Source organism: Perissodus microlepis, chromosome 18, assembly GCF_051167445.1.
Source record: "Perissodus microlepis isolate ML-2025 ecotype Zambia chromosome 18, ASM5116744v1, whole genome shotgun sequence".
Taxonomy (NCBI): Eukaryota; Metazoa; Chordata; class Actinopteri; order Cichliformes; family Cichlidae; genus Perissodus; species Perissodus microlepis.
Window position 1 is genome coordinate 13,698,462 of NC_140478.1, and position 20,320 is coordinate 13,718,781.

General features: G+C 40.5%; 1 protein-coding gene and 1 long non-coding RNA gene across 3 annotated transcripts; both read left to right on the forward strand.

Annotated features, from left to right (window-relative positions):
• Positions 1–2,817: 2,817 nt before the first annotated feature.
• Positions 2,818–9,808, forward strand: fzr1a (fizzy/cell division cycle 20 related 1a). 2 transcript variants are annotated; one of them, XM_084913054.1, is made up of 14 exons: positions 2,818–2,903; positions 3,673–3,745; positions 4,219–4,347; positions 4,512–4,575; positions 5,306–5,436; positions 5,534–5,619; positions 5,713–5,896; positions 6,030–6,095; positions 6,557–6,659; positions 6,792–6,976; positions 7,094–7,327; positions 7,616–7,720; positions 8,301–8,393; positions 8,512–9,808. In XM_084913054.1, the coding sequence occupies exons 1-14, from the start codon at positions 2,833–2,835 to the stop codon at positions 8,551–8,553; spliced, it is 1,566 nt and encodes a 521-aa protein (XP_084769180.1). In that variant the 5' UTR covers positions 2,818–2,832; the 3' UTR covers positions 8,554–9,808. The 2 variants fall into 2 exon arrangements, with proteins under 2 accessions (XP_084769180.1, XP_084769179.1); XM_084913053.1 differs by having other exon boundaries at positions 2,882–2,997.
• Positions 9,809–16,963: 7,155 nt separating this feature from the next.
• LOC146367494 (uncharacterized) lies at positions 16,964–19,357 on the forward strand. Its single transcript, XR_014797490.1, has 2 exons — positions 16,964–17,176; positions 18,748–19,357. It is a non-coding gene; the product is annotated as an uncharacterized LOC146367494 (long non-coding RNA).
• Positions 19,358–20,320: the final 963 nt, after the last annotated feature.

Genomic DNA, 20,320 nt, shown 5'->3' on the forward strand with positions numbered 1-20,320 from the left:
CCACCACCATGCCTGACAGTTGTCAGGATATGGAAATATTTGAAATATTTTATTTTTAATTAAATAATAAATTACTTTAGTAATGTTTAAATAAATAAAATAATTAAAAATTAATTTGTAAATAAATTTACAAATGCATAATTATCACACAACTCATTATTTAGGCACAGAATTCTTTATTTTGATGCACGTGACTGTTCTTGTCCTTCACAGTAGGAGGTCTGCATGAATTTATTCTTTAGTAACAGACACCACAGAGGCCACACCTGAAAGAATGAAATCTAAAACTGTCTTTCAAGCATTACTTTATTGAAATACTCATTCATAATTATAATCCTGATTGTACCATCCCTTAAACGGTGATATTGATTAGTCTGTCAACTTACACAGTCGGGATTATTAGACAGTCAGGAACTGCCAGAAAGTGATTTCTGATATTTCTGTGTTTTGTTGTGTGTGTGTGTGTGTGATGGTTTATATTTGTAAACAGACAGTAGTCAACAGCATTTATGAAAGAGTTATGAATAAAAAAAGAAAATATGCTTTTTGCTGGTATCTTTATAACTGCATTATTCTACCTACATTGTAATTAATGCAGTCCTTTTTCAACCACTGAAAAAAAAATTTATACAACTGTGTTATATTTGTTTTAGTCAAAGGAGCTTGCAAAGAAAAGCGTCTGGACTTCTTTAAGTTTACTTGAAGACGTTTCACCTCTCATCCGAGAAGCTTCTTCAGTTCTAAGGTCAAATGGTGGAGAGTCCCAGATATAAACCTAGTGGGAGTATCCCCCCACAGAGGGACAAAAGGACCCCCTGATGATCTTCTAATCGCCTGAGCCAAGGTGTGAAACTGGGTGTGGGTCCGCAAGGACACTCTTTCGAGGATGCCAATGTTCACATTTTGGACAGAGAGGACAGATGGTTTGAAAGAGGAGTGAAAGAAGCCATCTATGTCCACTGTGAGCGACCATCTTTGAACAGAGGCGGGGGTTTACGACACCAACTCTCTGCCATCTATAATCCAGTTTTGAGATCCCTTCCCAGACGCCTTAACGCCCACTCACATCCTGGGCCATCTGACCTCAGGAATTCGCATGATAAGGTGGGGCCAGGTTTCACAATGAACACACCCGAAACTCTGGCTGATTGGGACCCACACCCAGTTTCACACCTTGGCTCAGGCGATTAGAAGATCATCAGGGGGTCCTTTTGTCCCTCTGTGGGGGGATACTCCCACTAGGTTTATATCTGGGACTCTCCACCATTTGACCTTAGAACTGAAGAAACTTCTCGGATGAGAGGTGAAACGTCTTCAAGTAAACTTAAAGAAGTCCAGACGCTTTTCTTTGCAAGCTCCTTTGACTACGATGACCTGGATGACTGAGAACCTTCACAGACATATATTTGTTTTAATTTCTGCTGCCCTCTTGGCCAGATCTCTCTTACAAAAAAGTATATTTTTTAATGCCAATGGGACGTTTTATCTGGATAGATAAAGGATATATAAGCTTCATTTTGCCAGTCTAAACTTTACAAATATATCATCTCTTTTGTTGTTAAGGTGAGTAAAAACCAGACAATGGAAAGATACTGGCTTTGTAGTACAGGCCTCTGGAAACACACACATTAAATAAATAATTTTTTATTAAGTATATTGAATTAAACCTTTTTGTTCAATAAATGGTGTTTGATGTTTTGTCATATTGTTTTTTTAACTATCATGCAAATACATCACCGTTGAAAGTGGAAATAAAATAAATTTTAGTATCAACGCTGATGCTCAAACATGAATCCACAGTTTAAGAAAGTAAAATATTAAAATTTATGTTTTTTAGTCGCATTTTTGTTGCATTTGAGATTCTGTTCTCTGTGGCATGACCTGAACTGCTACTCATTTTGAAACCTGTACTAAATCTTTGACTATAAACTGGTGCGACTATAATCTTGTTTAGCCTCGGTTTAACCCAGAGGTCAGGTTTTACCTCCACAGTTTTCCCTTCTCCTCAGGTGAAGAGCCTTGGTGTCATCCTAGACAGTTCACTTTCCTATAAATCTCACATCAATAATCTCACCCGTTCTGCCTACTTCCATCTACGTAACATTAACAGATTGCTTCCTTCTCTTTCCACCCAGTCTACGTCCATTCTTGTCCACAGTCTTGTTACCTCCCGTATTGACTACTGCAATTCTCTTTTGCATGGTCTCCCCCAAAAATCCCTCCATAAGCTTCAACTGGTTCAGAACTCTGCTGCTCGCATTATCACCAGAACCCCCTCCTACCAGCACATCACCCCTGTTCTTCAGGAACTTCACTGGCTCCCTGTGAAATTCCGGATAATTTTCAAACTTCTTCTGCTCACCTTCAAGGCCATTCATAACCTCGCTCCTCCTTACCTCTCTGACCTGTTAACCACCACCTGTTCTGCCCGTTCACTTCGTTCTTCTTCTTCTATCCAGCTTGCTGTACCTTCCTTCCGCTGCTCTGCTCCCAGGCTGTGGAACTCTCTGCCCCCAGAAATAAGAAACATTGGTTCTCTCCCACAGTTTAAATCCCAACTCAAAACTCATCTGTTCAAATCTGCATATTCACTGTGAATCCACTGTTTGTTAATTTTATCTTGTGCTTTTATTTTATTGTTCTTATTCTGCCATTGTTTTACTAAGTGTTTTATCCTATTGTAAAGTGTCCTTGGGTGACTTGAAAGGCGCTCATAAATAAAATTTATTATTATTATTATTATTTACCGACAGCGTTCAGTCGAGTCGGACACGTTTCCTTAGCAACGGAAAATGTGTGTTTCAAAAACAGCGACGTCACGCACTTCCCGTGATGCTTAGCGAGCCTAAATTGAATGCTCGGCAAAAGAAAACATTTGTATTCTGTGTGTGTCGATTTTACGGGTAAAAAGCACAAAAAACACATTTGAACTGAGTTAGAAAACACTACGAGAACCAAATTAACAGTGCATACGGGGAAGCGTTTGCTGGGGGAAAGGTAGGTGCTAATACGAGAAATATCTTACACAGCTGAGCTAGCGTTAGCATTAGCCTAGCTTTCTGTGCTGAGTCGTTGGATTATTTAGATTTTCTTTATTCGTATTTCAGCGATAATCACCAGAGATAGCAGTATTTCGCTTTGTGGGATATGCAAGTAAATGACTGCTGTTGGGTTGCGTTTCAAAGTTACAAGACTAAGGTTTTCATAAAGATAATTTAAGTGCTGTTAGCATGTCAGAGTCCACAGCCGCAGCTGATCATAGGTACTGGTATGTCATTTAATTACACGTCGGTGGTTGGTTAGTTAGTTAGTTAGTTGGAGATGGAATGAAACAAAAAAAACTCTACATTTTAACTATTGATTGGTTTATCTTTGTAATTCTTCCGGAGGGTTTTAATGCAGCTTTATTGCCTCATTGATCAATACAAAGCAGTTTCTCTGGGGATTACTGCTCCATGTCGGTGACTCTTAGCATTGTCGTTTGATAAACGGTAAGTTCAAAGCGTTTTAAATCAGTTGAATAACGGGTTTATTTATCTAACAACAAATACACCGTGTATGCCGATGTTTGACAGGTAGCTATACACGGTGCCATTTCCTATATAGGATAAACACATCGTCAATGAACGCATCTTGTGAATGAACTTTATTGTGGTCTTGTCCTGTTCTCAGGATCATGGATCAGGACTATGAGTGCAGGCTCCTCAGACAGATCAATATCCAAAATGAGAATGCAAGTCCCATTGTAAGTAAAAACAAGTTTGTTTTTTTTGTCTATTCTGTCTGATTCCTTGTATGTAAAGTAATGTTCCTCCTCTGAACAAAAGCTAATTCTGCTGTCTAATTAAGACTAGTCAAATCTGCAAGTAATCTTGAATAAGGTCATTGTCTTGATTTTTAAATGATGATATCCCCTCCCAGGAGGGACGTGAGGGCAGTGCTTTCCATGTATTATAAGGAAAAAAATGGTTTCACATGGCAGTCTATTGACACTGTCACCACTGTTGAGTTAAAAACAAGACCTTACTGGCCAAAAGACTGGCTTTTGTGAATGTTGCCTCCTGTTGTTATCACCTCAAACAAACGCACCATCTGCCATCTAAATTATGTTCCTGTTCCATTATTGAGTTTTCAAATCCACTCCGAGGCCTGTTTGTGTTTGCCGTAGAGTAAAAAAAAAAAACCCCACAATGCTGTCTTCTCTTTTCCCTTGTGCAGAAAGCTGTAGGAGCAGTGCGATCTCTGACACCCACCAGCTCCCCCCTGTCCTCTCCTAGCAAGCATGGTGATCGCTTCATTCCCTCCCGGGCTGGAGCCAACTGGAGTGTCAACTTCCATCGCATTAATGTGAGTCTGCCACAACAGCAAATACACCAAGCACTCTTCTGCCTGTCCTACCAAAAGAACAATGCTCTCAAGATTAAAGTGTTTGCTTTGTTTTTTCTAATACACATAAGTTTACAGAATTGGTTGAGAGTGATCATGTATTGATTATGATTATTTTAACACAGGAAATTGAAAAGTCGCACAATCAAAATAGGAAAACCAAAGATGGCACCACTGACAGCAACAAAGGTAATCCATTGCTTTTCTCTTGAATGATGACAAACTGTGTTTCCACCTGCACCTCTCTTGTCACAAGCATTTAAATTGTGAATGAGACAAAATCTGTTTTTGCATTTTCTTTGTGTTCAGTTTTCTTTACTTTAGCTTCTGTCTGAATGTTTGTGTAGTTGGAATTTAGTTTCACCCCTGTGTTTGTTCATTCAGACTTTAGTATTAGAGTGAAAGCTCTTAATGGTGCTGTAAATTTGCTCAAAATAAGGTTGGCTATATGTCACATTTAGGTGTGTGTTTTTCTTTTTGTTTTTTGTTTTTCAAGGCTATCGTAATGGATAAAAGATGATGAAAAAAACTTTAGCCTATATTTTATCATGATATTTAGTTACTGAATAATTATCATGATAGTCATGTATTATGAGTTACTCACTTTCCCATCCCCAAGTGAAATATGTTTTTCTGTGTTGTAGATGTACTTTAGGTGGTAGTTTTATCCATTTTCAGTTCATTTCCACAGGTATCTCTTTCTGCTCCAGTCAAACTTGATAATTTGACCTTCTCTTGTTTACTAAGCCTGGGCAGGCTCATGGAGACTGCAGATAAGGGCTAAACTTAGTGGAAAATTCTCCCTGATCTTCAGAGATGTGAGCGAGAGCTGAGAAACTGCAAAGGGAGCACAGGGTTTGAAGTTAATCATTTCGACAGCCTGGTTTGATTTCCCCTCTGTCTGTTCCTTTGTCTTCAGCGGACGGTCTGGCTTACTCAGCTCTGCTGAAAAATGAGCTACTAGGAGCAGGCATTGAGAAAGTCCAGGACCCCCAGTCAGAAGATCGTCGCTTGCAGCCATCTACGCCTGCCAAGAGGAGCCTTTTTAGTGTAAAAAATAATAATAATGTTTTTGTAACAGGCTAAGTGTTTTTTGTTTTACGGTGGGTTTTGTCTGCGTTAGAAATAATCTGTTTGATTGTTGTAGTATTCTGTAAGTACCAAGAGAGCTCTTCCCGAAGAGGATGGAAACACAGTCTCTCCCTATTCACTATCACCCGTCAGTAGTAACAGGTAATTAAATTTTCCAGCTAAATGTGAAAGTGCCATTTCTTAATATGGGGAGAAAAATTTACTGTGTTGCTTAAATGTTATTGTGCTTTACAGTCAGAAACTTCTTCGATCGCCACGAAAACCAACACGCAAGATTTCTAAAATACCTTTCAAAGTTCTGGACGCTCCAGAGCTTCAAGATGATTTCTACCTCAACCTAGTGGACTGGTCCTCTCTGAATGTGCTCAGTGTGGGACTGGGTACCTGTGTCTACTTGTGGAGTGCCTGTACCAGCCAGGTGTGTGTGACATATTAGCTGAGAAAACCTCTGTGATAGTGTGTCATACTTAATGAAAAAGACATAATTGAACTACCTCCTGGGACATTCGCATTAATCTATCTCCTTTGTCTGGCACTTTTCGAAACTTTAGGTGACTCGTCTTTGTGACCTTTCTGTAGAAGGAGACTCTGTGACATCAGTGGGCTGGTCAGAGAGGGTGTGTTTTTCTTTCATTGATTCTTGTCTTTGCAAGCTCTCGTCCAGGACTTTAAACAATGCTGTAATAAAGCCTGCACAGCTGGCCTTTTTTTTACAGTTCTGAAAGCAGAAAAACTGCCAGAAACTGAGTGTTCAGAGCACTCTACAGCCTGAGGTTTGGGCTCATAGTTATTGTTTTTTTTTAAAAAAAATATGACTTTAATTATTGATTCTTTGGATATGTTTATGCAAGGTTGAGAATTCACCATCACAACGGTATATTTGAAGGTCTGCCATGAAACAAGACTGTGTCTGGATATTTCAAAGAAATTCAAGCTGATTTATGATTTCAGGCTTTTAACCTATGCTGTAACTAAGAAAAGGCTTGAGGGTATTTGCACTTGCTCCTGTCTTTGTGCCATTGTAAGATTAGACTTCTACTTGCCAGTATCATCTTCAAAGTGTGCTGTCTATTTTTAGGGTAACCTGGTAGCTGTAGGCACCCACAAAGGCTATGTACAAATCTGGGATGCAGCAGCAGGGAAGAAGCTCTCTGTGCTAGAAGGACACACAGCCAGAGTGGGTAAGTTGAAAGTCTGGAAATGAAGGCAGAGACAGTCATTCAAGCTTCATTTATTTTCACGCAGTTGTTTAGCAACATCTCTCATTCATGATCGGTGAATCATCTCCCCTGGTCGTCATTCCCTGCTTCTAGGTGCTCTAGCATGGAATGCCGACCAGCTGTCGTCTGGGAGTCGTGATCGGGTGATCCTGCAGCGGGACATCAGGGCACCGCCTCTCCAGTCAGAACGTCGGCTCCAAGGACACAGACAGGAAGTCTGCGGGCTCAAGTGGAGCACAGACCACCAGCTTCTAGCCTCAGGTGGAAATGATAACAAGGTATGCAGAGAATCTCGCCCATGCCTTTGTCTGTGCCACATTTTTATTGGGGTCCCTTTTTTATAAAAAACGTCAAAAATCTTCTGTCCTCTTGTTATTGCAACCTGCTGTCTGCAGTTACTCGTGTGGAACCACTCAAGTGTCCTCCCAGTGCAGCAGTACACGGAGCACTTAGCTGCAGTGAAGGCCATCGCCTGGTCTCCTCACCAACACGGCCTGTTGGCCTCTGGAGGAGGCACTGCCGATCGCTGCATCCGCTTTTGGAACACTCTGACTGGCCAGCCTCTGCAGTGCACCGACACCGGCTCTCAGGTCTGCAACCTGGCCTGGTCCAAGCACACTAACGAACTGGTGAGACATCCCATGTCTTTGACTGCACTCTGCTCCTGTGAAATAGAATACATGCATCTGCTTTTAAATACGGACATACACCAAGGTTAATTTTAGGGCTGTTGGTGAGGGTTTTTTTGCTATTCAGTAGCATTCAACTCAGTTTTTATTTATTTATTTTTCTTTTTTGTGTGTGTGTTTTTGGCTGGAAAATACGATGGAAGCAGTGATGTGGAATTGTTGATTTTTATCCGATGGTAGACAAACCTGCCAGCTAAATAAGTGGAAAAAACTGTTCCTCCTCTGCAGGTCAGCACGCACGGTTATTCCCAGAACCAGATCCTCGTGTGGAAGTATCCGTCTCTAACTCAGGTGGCCAAGCTTACGGGGCATTCCTATAGAGTACTTTACCTGGTCAGTATATTTTTTTTCCTTTATAACTAAATTAAAGATAATCTTAACTTAAAAGAAAACTGTAAAGCAGAAATAAATAGTCACAGAAAAAAAGGTGTAAGGAAATGATCCTATAAAACTAAATTCACTGACTGACCCTTTAAGAAGTGTCGCTGTTAGATATCCAATGGTAAAAGGGTGACACTGACACAGAGCTTCTCAAAAATAAAAAAATGAGTGAAACTGACATGTTCTACCTCTTTCTGATGTTTTGTATAAGTGCTGTTGTGAGTGATTTCTGTGCATCACTTTGGCTTTACACCAACAATTAATATATAGGAATGCACATGTAAACTTAAGAAGGATTTTAATTAATATTTTATGTGCTGAAAGCAAATATAGTTAACTTTAGATAGGAGTATAAAAATTATATTTTAATAAATAATTACACTTAAAGCAAACTAAAATGATAAAATCTTTCCTGTGCCCACTTCAGATTCCTGTAATTACATCAGAATCAGAATACTTTATTAATCCCAGAGGAAATGATGTAGCTGTTATAGTGGTGCATATTCAGTGTTTAATAATAACTTGCATGCAGGCTATGTCACCTGATGGGGAGGCCATCGTGACGGGGGCTGGAGATGAAACTCTGAGGTTCTGGAACGTCTTTAGCAAGATGAGATCCACTAAGGCATGTTTTCTTCCCATTTCTCACTTTCTCTGTGTTGGGCTTCCTTGAATGCAGTTTTCATCACCTATGTGTTATTTTTGTAGTGGTCTCTGTCTAACGTCCACCTTCCTTCTTTCAGGAATCAGTCTCTGTGTTAAACCTCTTCACCAGGATCCGGTAGTCTGCACTGTGCGGGGAATAAAAACAGGAAGGGAATTTGTCTTTGCATGTCTCCTGGTGCAAATGGGGCCCCTTTGAACACTCACCTCAGTACTCTGCAGAGGTCCCCCTCGACTGGCCTTAGTTAAGTTGTAGCAGAAGATGAGAGGAGACACATAGACCGAGTATCGAGGGTAGAAGAGATGCACACAGTATTCCACTTCCTCCTGAATGATGGAGCCACTGCCGCCTCCAGTTTCGGGGACTTTTATCTCCCCGTGTCTGCAAACAGACGTTGTGCATACCTGCCAAATATTGAGTTTGTCCTTGTGATCGTTTATTTATTTTCTGTTTTTGTTTAGTTTCATTGTTGTTTGTATGTTTTTTGCTCCTTTTTTTTTTTTTTTTTTTACACTTTTAACATATGTTATCGACGTATTTGCTGCAAAGGCTGGTTGACTTAATTTCATGTGCATAACTGCAGTTTTTTTGGTCTGATCTGTGGAGCAAGTTTGATTTTGTTCAGGTTTGCAGAAAAAAATTCCAAGCTTGCGTGACCTTTTCCTGAGGGGCAATAATGTTTCGTGTACACTGATAAAAGATTCATAATCTTGTGCCATTTTGCTAATAGTTAACAAGGATTCAGTGAAAGAGCCTGATCTCTCTTGTTTTTGTTTTTTAAGAAAAATGACATTTTTATTTTAGTCAATGAAAATAATAATCAAACATGGCAAGCATTACTTCATTATCTCCCCAAAACAATTTGTTTTTGAGAGATTATCTTTTCCTAATTGAAAAGCAAGCCAAGGAAAATTAAAAGGAAATAGCTTTGGCTTATCATTGTAGTTTACAGCAACCGCTAGCGCACAGTAAAAACATTTGTGATTAAACCAGATGGTGAAATGCTGCTGTGTAAAGAACTTCTGCTTTGTGCTATGTCTGTAACATATTCAAGCTTGGGGCGCTCATTTTTTTGCTACTTCAAACTTCATCTGTGTCAGGCAGTCATGCTGTTGAACTTTGTTTTTTAATCCGGAGAAATATTTCATATCCTCTGCCACGTTTTCTTTGAATGTTTCAGTCACCTACCTTTGAACAAGCGCTATTTATTTGTCTTGTGAAAGTTTAGAGTACAGAGTGAAGAGGTTTGCTTAGCGAGGTTGTCTCACTTAAAGACAACGCTGGCAACTTCAGTTATTGAAAGAATGTTTCAAAAAGAAAAAAGAAATATTTCTGTACTGGAACATGAACAACAATTAAATTGCCATATCTTGTAACTTAGTGCTGTTTTATTGGACTGTAACTACTCCTCAAGTTGTTAGTAATACTTTACGTTCCTGCTTTGTGCTCCAACCAAACATTCATCTGTTTAAACTAAAGGGTGTCTTTAGTTTGCAGGTATTCTCAGTTATTACACGTTTGGTTACATTAAGAGAAGAATCCTTTATATGAATTTATTTATCATATAATTTTTAGAGAACAAAATATTTTGATTCTGGTTTCTAAACTGAGATGTGAACATTTTCAAACTGTTTTACAGTTAAAACAGATAAGATAAACCTTTATTAGTCCCACATGTGGGAAGTTTTTTGGTCATGGCAGAAAGTACAAGTTAAGAGCAGTAAAAATTGAGGAAAAAAAACAATAGAATAGAATGAGATATATGTATAAAAAAAACATACTGTAAAAAATAGAATAAAATACTTTCTTATATTGGGAAGATTGCACTTGGTACTATTGCACATCGGAGAGACAGGGTGAAATTTACAATTGTGTATGGGATGTGTGTGTGGTCATCTGCAAAGACCATGTTGTAGAGTCCGACAGTAGCAGGAAGGAAATACCTGCGAAATCTCTCTGTCCCACATCGTGGGTGCTGCAACCTGCCACTGAAGGAGCTGCTCAGTGCTATCAGAGTCCCCTGCATGAGGTGGGAGATGTTGTCCAACAGGGATGACCGCTTAGCCACCATTCTCCTGTTACTCACCACCTCCACTGGGTCCAGAGGGCATCCTAGAACAGAGCTGGCCCGCTGCTACTCCAGCAGACCACACCGTAAAAGATGGCTGAGGCCACCACAAAGTCATAGAAATTCTGGGCCCTTCACTCCAAAAGACCTCTGCAGCAGGTACAGCCTGCTCTGCCCTTTTCTGTAGAGAGCATCTGAATTGTGAGTCCAGTCCAGTTTATTGTTCAGATGAACACCAAGGTACCTGTAGCTGTCCACAGCCTCAATGTCCATACCTTGGATGTTTAGTGGTTGCAGTGGAGGATGTTTGTGCCTGTGGAAGTCTACCACCAGCTCCTTGGTTTTACTAGTGTTGATCTGGAGGTAGTTCTGCTGGCACCAGTCCACAAAGCCTTGGGCCAGCACTCTGTATTCCTTGTCGACCCCATCAGTGATGAGGCCAACTATTGCAGAGTCATCAGGGAACTTCTGCAGGAAGCACTGAGTGGAGTTGTGAGAGGAGTCTGCAGTGTAGATGGTGAAGAGGAATGGAGCCAGAACTGTTCCCTGTGGGGCCCCCATACTGCAGACAACCCTGTCAGACCCCGAGTTGTCACCTACTGTGGTCGATTGGTGAGGTATTCCAGTATCCATGTTGTGAGGTGGTGGTCCACTCCTGTGTTCTCCAGCTTGTCCTTCAGAACTGAGGGAAGAATGGTCTTAAAGGCACTGGAGAAATCAAAGAACATGATCCTCACAGTGCTTCCAGTGGTCTCCAGGTGAGAGATTAAACGGTGTAGGAGGTGAATGACAGCATCATCCACTCCAGTGCCAGGCTGGTAGGCAAACTGAATTCGGTCCAGTGATGAGCTCATCAGGGGGCGAGGCTGAGCTAGGACCAGCCGCTCCAGGTTCTTCATCAGGTGGGATGTCAGAGCCACCGGCCTGTAGCTGTTGAGGTCCTCTGGACAGTTAAAACTTTAATAGAGCTATAACAATATAATCTCAGTTTCCTGTTCTTAGATGAGAAGACTGTGGTCTTCTCCTGCTGACCAGAAATCCCAGCAGATTAGCAGTTTCTGAAATACTCACACTAACCTGTCTGGCACCAACAACCACGCCACAGTCACAGTCACTTAAATCACCTGAAATGTTGTACCTAACAAAGTGTCTGTGGATTTTGTGTTTTGATTCAGTGTTTTTCTCTCTTATTTTGGGTTTTCACTTATTTTGTCACTTATCCAAACACCTCCCAACATATTTGTCTTGTAGTATTGTCAGAACTAAAAGTGAACACCAGAGGGAGCCATCCTATGAGCTGGTCCAAAATGAGTGATTCAGTGATGCTACCACACAGCAGAATCTACCTGAACAAAGCTACCTCAAAGGTAAGGATCAGATCTTACATTCAAAAGAGGAATAATTTGATATTAACAGCATTGGTTGTTTTTATAACAAGCTTCTGGAAAGGGTAAAAATCTGACCAGACAAACCTCACGGGGCATGTGGTTTCATTTTACCCTCAGTTTAAAACCATATTTGTTCAAACGGGAGCTTTTAACAGCCAGAAAACATCCCGCGGCCTCACCTGGTTTCCAGGAAGTGTGCAAATTTTCATCATATTACCAGCCCAGCCCACACAAGCATAGTTTTGACCCAGAGCATGAAAAATAATGAATGTTCACTGCCTCCCAAAGCTCCCACACCTCTGCTTGTGCCCTGTTGCTTATCCAAACTCCCTCTTACACATTCAAACAGCAAATGGATTTTATCAGTGTAAACAACAGCTGAAGGGTCCAAATGCATGAATAATGATGGCTGATGTTGAATAATTATGGTGCTCTGGTTTTATTTTAATTTGAAAAAACTGAAATGATCCACAGCTTTGTTGGAATTTGACTATTAATAAGTAGGGTTTAACAAACAAAGATAATAAAAAAAAAGAAAGAAAGAAAGAAAAATATCACTGCTAATTGAGTGGCTTCAAAAATTAAAGGTCTTTTTCGTGAAGTGGTTGCTTTTTTTCTGTGATGAAAATCAAGTAGTGTAGGCCTAAGTGACTCAGCTCTATCAACACCAAAGAGCCCAAGCCTTTCTCCCCTTCAGACTCCATTATAATGTCATCGAAATAACATGCATAGTCCATTATAGTGATCAGATAAATCATCTGAATGGAAGACTTTCAGCACAGTCTTCCAGCTCATCTGTGGCTCTCGCTCACTGTGCAGATGTTAACATTAAGCCCTGAAAGCAGAGGGGAGAACAGAGGGAGATCGCTAATATGCATAATCCTACCTCCTGATGTTTCTATCAAGAGGCACCGAGCGCGTGGTTTGTTATACAACCAAAGCCTCACAAGACAGCGAACATGATATTCCCCCAGGTTCCTCCCTAAGCCTGACTCTTGAGTTTCATTGATAAGCAGTCTTTACAGGGATATCAAAGGAACAAAGCTCTTGTGATAGCTGCAGCCACCCAGGTTTCTTCTTTGGTCATTTTGTTAGAAGGAAAAGAGCACAGAGAGTCACTCATGTGACTCATGTCCCACTGACACTCGTCAGTCACCCCAGCAGAACTTTGGTATCCATAAAATGATGGTGGATGGGTAAGGATGGTTTTCTTCAGCCTGTAAAGTGTGACCAGCTGTCAGATAGTGAGCGTCAGATAAGATGCGATGATTTCAGTATCTCACTGGGGGGGGAAAAGAGCTTAATCGAGCAACCTAAAAACTTTGATGAAATGTTTTTCAGGGGACTCAGGAAACATCCTTGGACTGGCGTTAGAGATTTCTTTAATGGAAAATATTAATCAAATAATGAATGAGTGAAATTGTTTAAAATAAGCAAGTGCCAGTTTTAAACATCTTTATTTCTTGACAGTTTAAATTAGGACAATAACAGCAAGAAAGTCCTGGATTTGAAACCAGCCTGGAGCCTTTCTGTGTGGAATTTACATGCCCCCTCTTCGTGTCTGTGATGGTTCTTTCTCCGTCCTCCCACAGTCCATAGACACGCATGGCGTTACCATAACTGGTGATTCAAAAGTGACCATGGGTGAGACAGTGAGCATGAATGTGTTAGTCCTGCAATAGACCTTATGCTATGACAGCTGGGATAGGCTTCTGCTCTGCATCAGACTGGTGACCAGCGGAGGGAGTATGACAGCTGACAGTTGGGTTAGGCTCTCGCCTCATGTGGTCTTAACTTGGATAAAGGAAGTAAAAGAAAAGATGGATTGATGATAAACTGCTCCTCAGTAAGTAAAGTTTCTTCCTTTTCCCTGCATGTCACTGTAAATATCACATTTTAGGCAGGGGTTTTGGCAAAACACTGACAAGATAATTTCCAGACATCACTGTGCTTTGGGAACCTGAAATGAGAATTTGTGCTCATTTTTGGTATTTTATAGTTCATGTGAAAGTAGAGCGAGAAACTTAACTTGTCAACGTGATTTGATAACATGCAAACTTATGAGCAGGGCTCAAGATTTTTTGCAGTTTTTAAATCATTCTGGTTGCACGATAATAGTTCTCCCTTTTCTCATAAAAAGGTAATAGTGTCTAATTACAGTCAAAGCTTCATAATAGCCTACGCTGAGGTTTACTAACAGTTATTAATTATAAAATATAATTCAGAATGGGTATAATGGAATCTTTTACGCAGACCAAAATTATGGATGCTCCAATGTATTTATTTAATAGCTTCAGTGAGGAGCGTTGCAGTTTTTCTCTGGTCCAGATAAGGTGCGTGAGGAGGCATGAAGCCAAACGGGACCATTGCTGCTTGATGCTGACTCAGAGAGCTGCTCAATTTTGGAATCATTACAGCGGCAAAACCAAACAATATTACATCAAAACTTAACAAAAGATTGCAAACTGAAATCACGTTCGACCCCTACAAGCCAATTCACTGAACTATTAAGTAGGTCAAAAACTGTGAGTAATTGGATAATTTGACTCTTATGCCATTTGCATTTACTGTTGCTCTAATGCAGAAATGACTGTCCAGCATACTACTGTGTCTCTAAGATGATAAACATGTTATGTTTAGGTGGGTTGGGTGTGTTTTACAGTATGGACTATGAGAGGTCTTCTGGGAACCTGTGTTTGATTTGGTTGTCCTCAAAGACGGATACAAGACTCCTTTTTTGTTTCATCCTGCTAACCTTGACATCTTCTTTTCTTTTAAGAAACTATTAGGATGCAAAGGTTGAAAAGAGCATTTCCCATAGACTACATCTTTTATTAAAACTGTAGCTCAGGAGGTTAGCGCAGGTGATCGTAAGGTTGGTGGTTCGATCACTGGATTCTCTAGTCTGCATGCCAAATATCCTTCGGCAAGATACTAACCCCAAGTTGCTCTGTGATGCATCGATTGGAGTGTGAATGTTTGTGAATGTAAGATAGAAAACAAAGTGAAACGTGCCTGTGTGAATGGGTAACTGAGGCAAGTTGCATGAAGCGCTTTGAGTGTTCAGGTAGAGTAGAAAAGCACTGTATAAGAACCTGTTCATTTACCATCTACATCACCAATTCTGTAATCTTAAAACTTTTATGCATATTGTTCTCTGTGGACATTTCTCGTTTTTGCAAATTGTTTCACATCACAGGGTTTACTTACTTTATGTTTATTAATACATACCATATGCAAAATCCCATCGGCTATTGTATGAGAATTTCAGCATTACAGAAAAACAGAGTACATTGTGGCAACACCGTTATTTTACAGTATGCCTACCATAAACCACAACAGCAGTAAAACATATCATGGGACTGTAGCTTAATCCTAATGTTTAGTTGTTATTATACTCCTTTACTTAGTGTTTCTATTCAAATCACAACTAGCAGCTCATTACTGTAAAATCTAACTGCATGTCCTCAAACATGTACCCTGATTCCAGTTTTGTTTCTTTCTTGAACTATGACAAGATTTCAGCTTTGTTATAATTCCCCATACTCCTCACAGCGCATAATTACAGGAACTGTATCAACATTTTAACAGCTAGCCTGAAGGTGAACGCTGCTCATGCCCCACTGCAAGCTGAACCTTAACACCGTTCTCAGCCACACAAACACTGAAAACCACATCACACACAACTGCCTAACGATCACAACACTCACACATTAAGATTTGAACATTTTCATTTCCATCAGTCTTTAAGCTTGTCAACGAAAGAAAAACACTATATTATACAATGAAAAACATTAGCATTTGTACAGTTGTTGAAAAAAAATTGCACCTAATCCAGTTTCTTTATTAAAATAAAAAAAAATCTGGTCCTTAGCAGGTCTTAAAATTAAGTAAATGCAGGACATATTGTTTCTAATATGTTTCTAAGTTTCTAATTGACAGTATAATTAGAAAAGGACATACAAAGTATGATTTGTTTGGATGGGTTGCCAGGAGAAAGCCTTTTCTCTCTAAAATGAACCTGGCAGCAGACTTAGGTTTGCAAAGTTGTATCCGAACAAAGTCTATTGGACAGATAATACCAAAATGGAAGTATGTGGTCATAATAGACAGTGCCACGTTTGGAGGAAACTAAATACAGCACAAACATCTCATGCCAAGTGCCAAGCACAGTGGTGGATTGCTGATGATTTGGGTTTTTTTTATAGCCACAGGACCTCTGCACCTTACAGTCACTGAATTGAGCATAAACCCTTCTGCATAGTATTCTAGAGTCAAATCAAGGAATAGAGGTGCTGCAATGGACTGAAATGTGCACAAACTTTGATTAACTGAAGCAACATTGTATTAAAAAAAAAAGGTCCAATATGTCATAACTAGCTGTTCATTTGAAGTTGTATTAAAAAATGTTGGAACCTCATGAGGGCTACATTTTTTTTTATCATACCCCAAAATGTAAAACTTTAAAATTGAAAGCTGTATTTTCTTTATTATATTCATAAAAATGCCACTTTAGTGGACACAGTTTTCTGTATTTTCACATAAATCTCTCAAAATTTAAACCGAATTGAGCTTTGTTCCCCTAAGCACACCACTTGAGCTTCGAGGCATGTAATCTCCACGGCCCTCCCCACGACCACTAACTCACCTTTCCAAATTAAGTAAATGTTAATCTCGAGTTCACAGTTCAGATTTAATTTCATTACATCTGTGCTCTCCACCAAAGCCCGGCTCAGGTGAAGTTTATTGCACCATTTGGGTTTTTAGAATTACGCGCTGACATCAGGCCACAAAATTGCAGCGACTCACAGCAAATCAAGCAAAAGCGTTCCCTTAAATAAAAATAGTAGCAGCAATAATACTATTTTCCACCGACATACATCTCCACCCGCCATATGTTTTATTCATATGGTTCTCTAACCTTCACATAATGTAATTTGGCTGCTGGTTTAAGCCGCACCCTTAACAAGGTTTGAAAAAACAGAAAAGAAAAAAAAATCACGTCAATTGGTCTCCACTCGCAGTCGTCACTCGTCATCGTCCCACCTCCTCCTTGTCTTCTCCGGGCAGCAGACGTATATAAACACACTGATCCATCTTCCTCGAGCTTACCCAGTAACATCACGATAACCATTACGTGGCGCTCAGATGGGAGGGCGCACAGGCTCCGATTGTGGCCGATTTCAATAGAAAAGCCAACAGTGAAAGAGGTGCAGCCTCGGCTACTCATCCAGAACACGCTGCACGAATGTTATGTCGGCATCACCTGTTGTTCCCGTCGATGAAGGGTGAGTGGATTTCTTAAACCAATGCTTATTAGCTGGGTATTAATTAATGTGCTGTTTGCTATCGTTTATTTAAGCTGCCTATCTTTTTTTCTCTCTCTCTCCACCTTCAGTTGGAAGGATTGAAAAGCAAATGAGATGATGTGAAATCCTATAAGTCGTAGCTTACAAGGGAAACAAACAAAAGACAAAAAGAAAAAGAAAAAATAGCGACTGCGTTTAAGGGAAATTAAATGACAACCCCTTCCTCCTCTTCCTGCCTCGCCTGAGGGAAAATGTTTATCATGCCGTCATGTTGCCGTGATTTGAGAGGTGGGGGGAAGACAAGTGACCTTACTACACTTCAAAACTGGGATCGCTGGCGATTATATGAGTCAGATATCAGAGGTCTTTTGGCTTTATAACCTCCAGAGAGAAAACTTCGGTGCAGCAACAGGTGGCATGTTTTTCCCGGGCCGGAATCGAGGCGAGATGCTGAGGAAGAGATGGACGTGGGAAAAAAAGAAGAAGAAAAAAAGTAGGGCGTCATTCAGCACCGAGACACTGGACAGCTCCCACGTCGAGGGCTAATCGTTTCCATTTAGCTGCGATCTGGAAGGAAGAGCAGGTTTATTTGTGGCTTTTAGAGCTAATTTTAAACCGTGTCGGCACATTCGCTGAATATTAACGCAACCTGACGGCGTGCATTCAATTAAGTCGCTGTTTAGAAACTAAATACATGATTTTTTTTTAAAAAAAATGGTTTGAACGCCAGGGCAACAAAGAGCAACAGCAAATGAAGTGATTTAGTGTCATGAACATTATTGACAATCTCTTCCAGGGTCTCCTCTGGGTATAAATGGAGGGCTGTCTCCGCTCAGCACTCCTCTTTTCTCTAGTTTGCACTTAAGGAGCCCCCTTTCTCTCCTCCCGTGCTTCCTTCCTCTCACTAACTGTCCCCATCTTCCCATCCCCCTCCTCCACTGACTCCCAGTCTTGTTGCATAGCTACCAGCTCAAAAACATACTGGGGATGCAGGACAATCTGTATGTCTCTCTCTCTCTCTCCTATTCTTCCACCCCAAATATGACCTATTAGAAAGGGGGGAAAACACGCACACATACACACAAATCACTGAGTTGATGCCCTGCGTTCACATTTCCATTGAACAGCGTTTATTCTAAGTGCTGTGCTCTTCTCCTCCCTCTCTCTCTCTCTCTCTCTGTGCCCCCCACCCACCCTTCTCCTGTCTCCCTCTTTTGAGAGGAGCTGAAAGGTTGGCATTACAACAACAAAGGAAGGATGGAATGTCAACAGGCTTCAGAGAGAAATGGGTTGGGGGGGGAAACACAGAGATGGGAAATGCATGTTGTGTTTCCATCTCCGACATCTAAAGTTCGCAACCTACCAGCACGCCACTCGCCGGTGTCCTGCAACACCTGTGACACATGCATGTCCTGAAACCTTCTTCAGCTCTGAAGCCCGTGTCACTAATGGTGCCAAATCAATACCTCATGTTCAACAATTGTAGAGTGAAGGGGAAGATTTTTTTAAGCATCTAAAGGCCCCCTCTGTTTCTTTTTCTTCTGTTACAGGCGGAAGCAGGGGATGTGGATGTGACCAAAAAAAGAGTTGAAGGTGCTGGTGGTGCTGAGTGGAAGACTAGTGATTTTGTTGTGACGCTGATCAAAGAACAACAAGTCCCAGTCTGCCTCTCAGCACAAGCAGTGAACTTCAGTTTCACGTCAATGTGAACCTGCTCTTCAACTCAGGAGTCGTTCATGTTTCATTGTTGGCACTGTTGATGAAATTTCCTGTTTATTCAGCAGGCAACAATATGAAGCCTGCCCTTTAAACATCACGTAAAATGTTCTGATTCACGCTCTGTGTGAAGGAGTTTCGCTGCAGAGTAATGTTAATTACCAGCAGAATTGCAATCAAAAGCATCATTTAAGCGAGTGAATCACACACTATAAAAGCCACGTAGGGAAATGCTGTAATAACAATGCTATAAAGCCCTTTGTACAAGAAACAAAAAAAAAGACTAAAATTGCCCAGTATTATTTTTCTACGTCTATTTTCGGGCTTGCTCATTCTCATTGTGCTTTGTTCAAACTGTTTATTGATCATTAATCTGTACACATGGGAATAAATGTCACTTCTTTTATTTACACTGCAAAATAAAACCTGTTTTTAAAAAAAAGATCCTTGTATTTCTGTATTTTGTCACATCAGCACCACTGAACAGGTTGGCTCTCACTCTTTCTCTCACACACACACTAAGATCAGAGGAGATCCCTGAGGAATCACTGTGTCCAATTAACTACAGTGTCTTCAGCTGAGACAGAGGAATGAATATAAGCCAATCAATCAACAAGGAGGCTCTAAATCCTTCTGTGAACAGGCTGTTACTTCCTGTAGTTTTTTTTTAGCATGTATCAAAGTTGTGAGTGACCCACTGAATAAAATGCGAGCTCCTACTTAGTGACCAGACAGTGAATCCACCAGAAGAGGTCGTTACAGTCGTGTAGCCTTGTGTGTGCTTTCTAATGCACTCCAGAGGGTAAAAGAGCCACAAAACCAGTTCTAATAGTTATCACACATCAAATATTATAACAAGTGTCGGTAGGCTGACTTGTGAACGTACTCGCAGTTCTTTGGGCCCAGTAGGTCCAAAATAATTATAGAATAAGATTTTTCTTTTTCTTTTCTTTTTTTTGTCCGCCAGTATTTGGTCTGTATATGAGGTGGACTCTGATCTGGTCCTTTTCTGAGCTTGGATTAATATCAGCAAACAGACCTGAGCAAATGTAAGATATCTACAGTCACTAAGAAAACTGAGAGGCGTGTTCACACAGCACAGAAGACACCAGACCTGCTCTGTGCTCCACTGCACTTTGGTCTTTTTGTCATATTCAGACACATGGGAGAATTGAACTAATGCAGAGGGGAGAAAATAAGAGACAGAGACATAATCAAGTCACACTAATCACAATAACCAGCACACATTATGTAAAATTCTAACATGAGAAGCTGCATACAGTTGCTGAATAAAAGCAGACAGGGGCAAGAGCAGACAAATCTATACTAAATAAATTGTAAAAACAATTAAGACAAGACAGACATGAAAACATAGAGACAGACTTATCTTTTTTTGTTGTTGTTGTT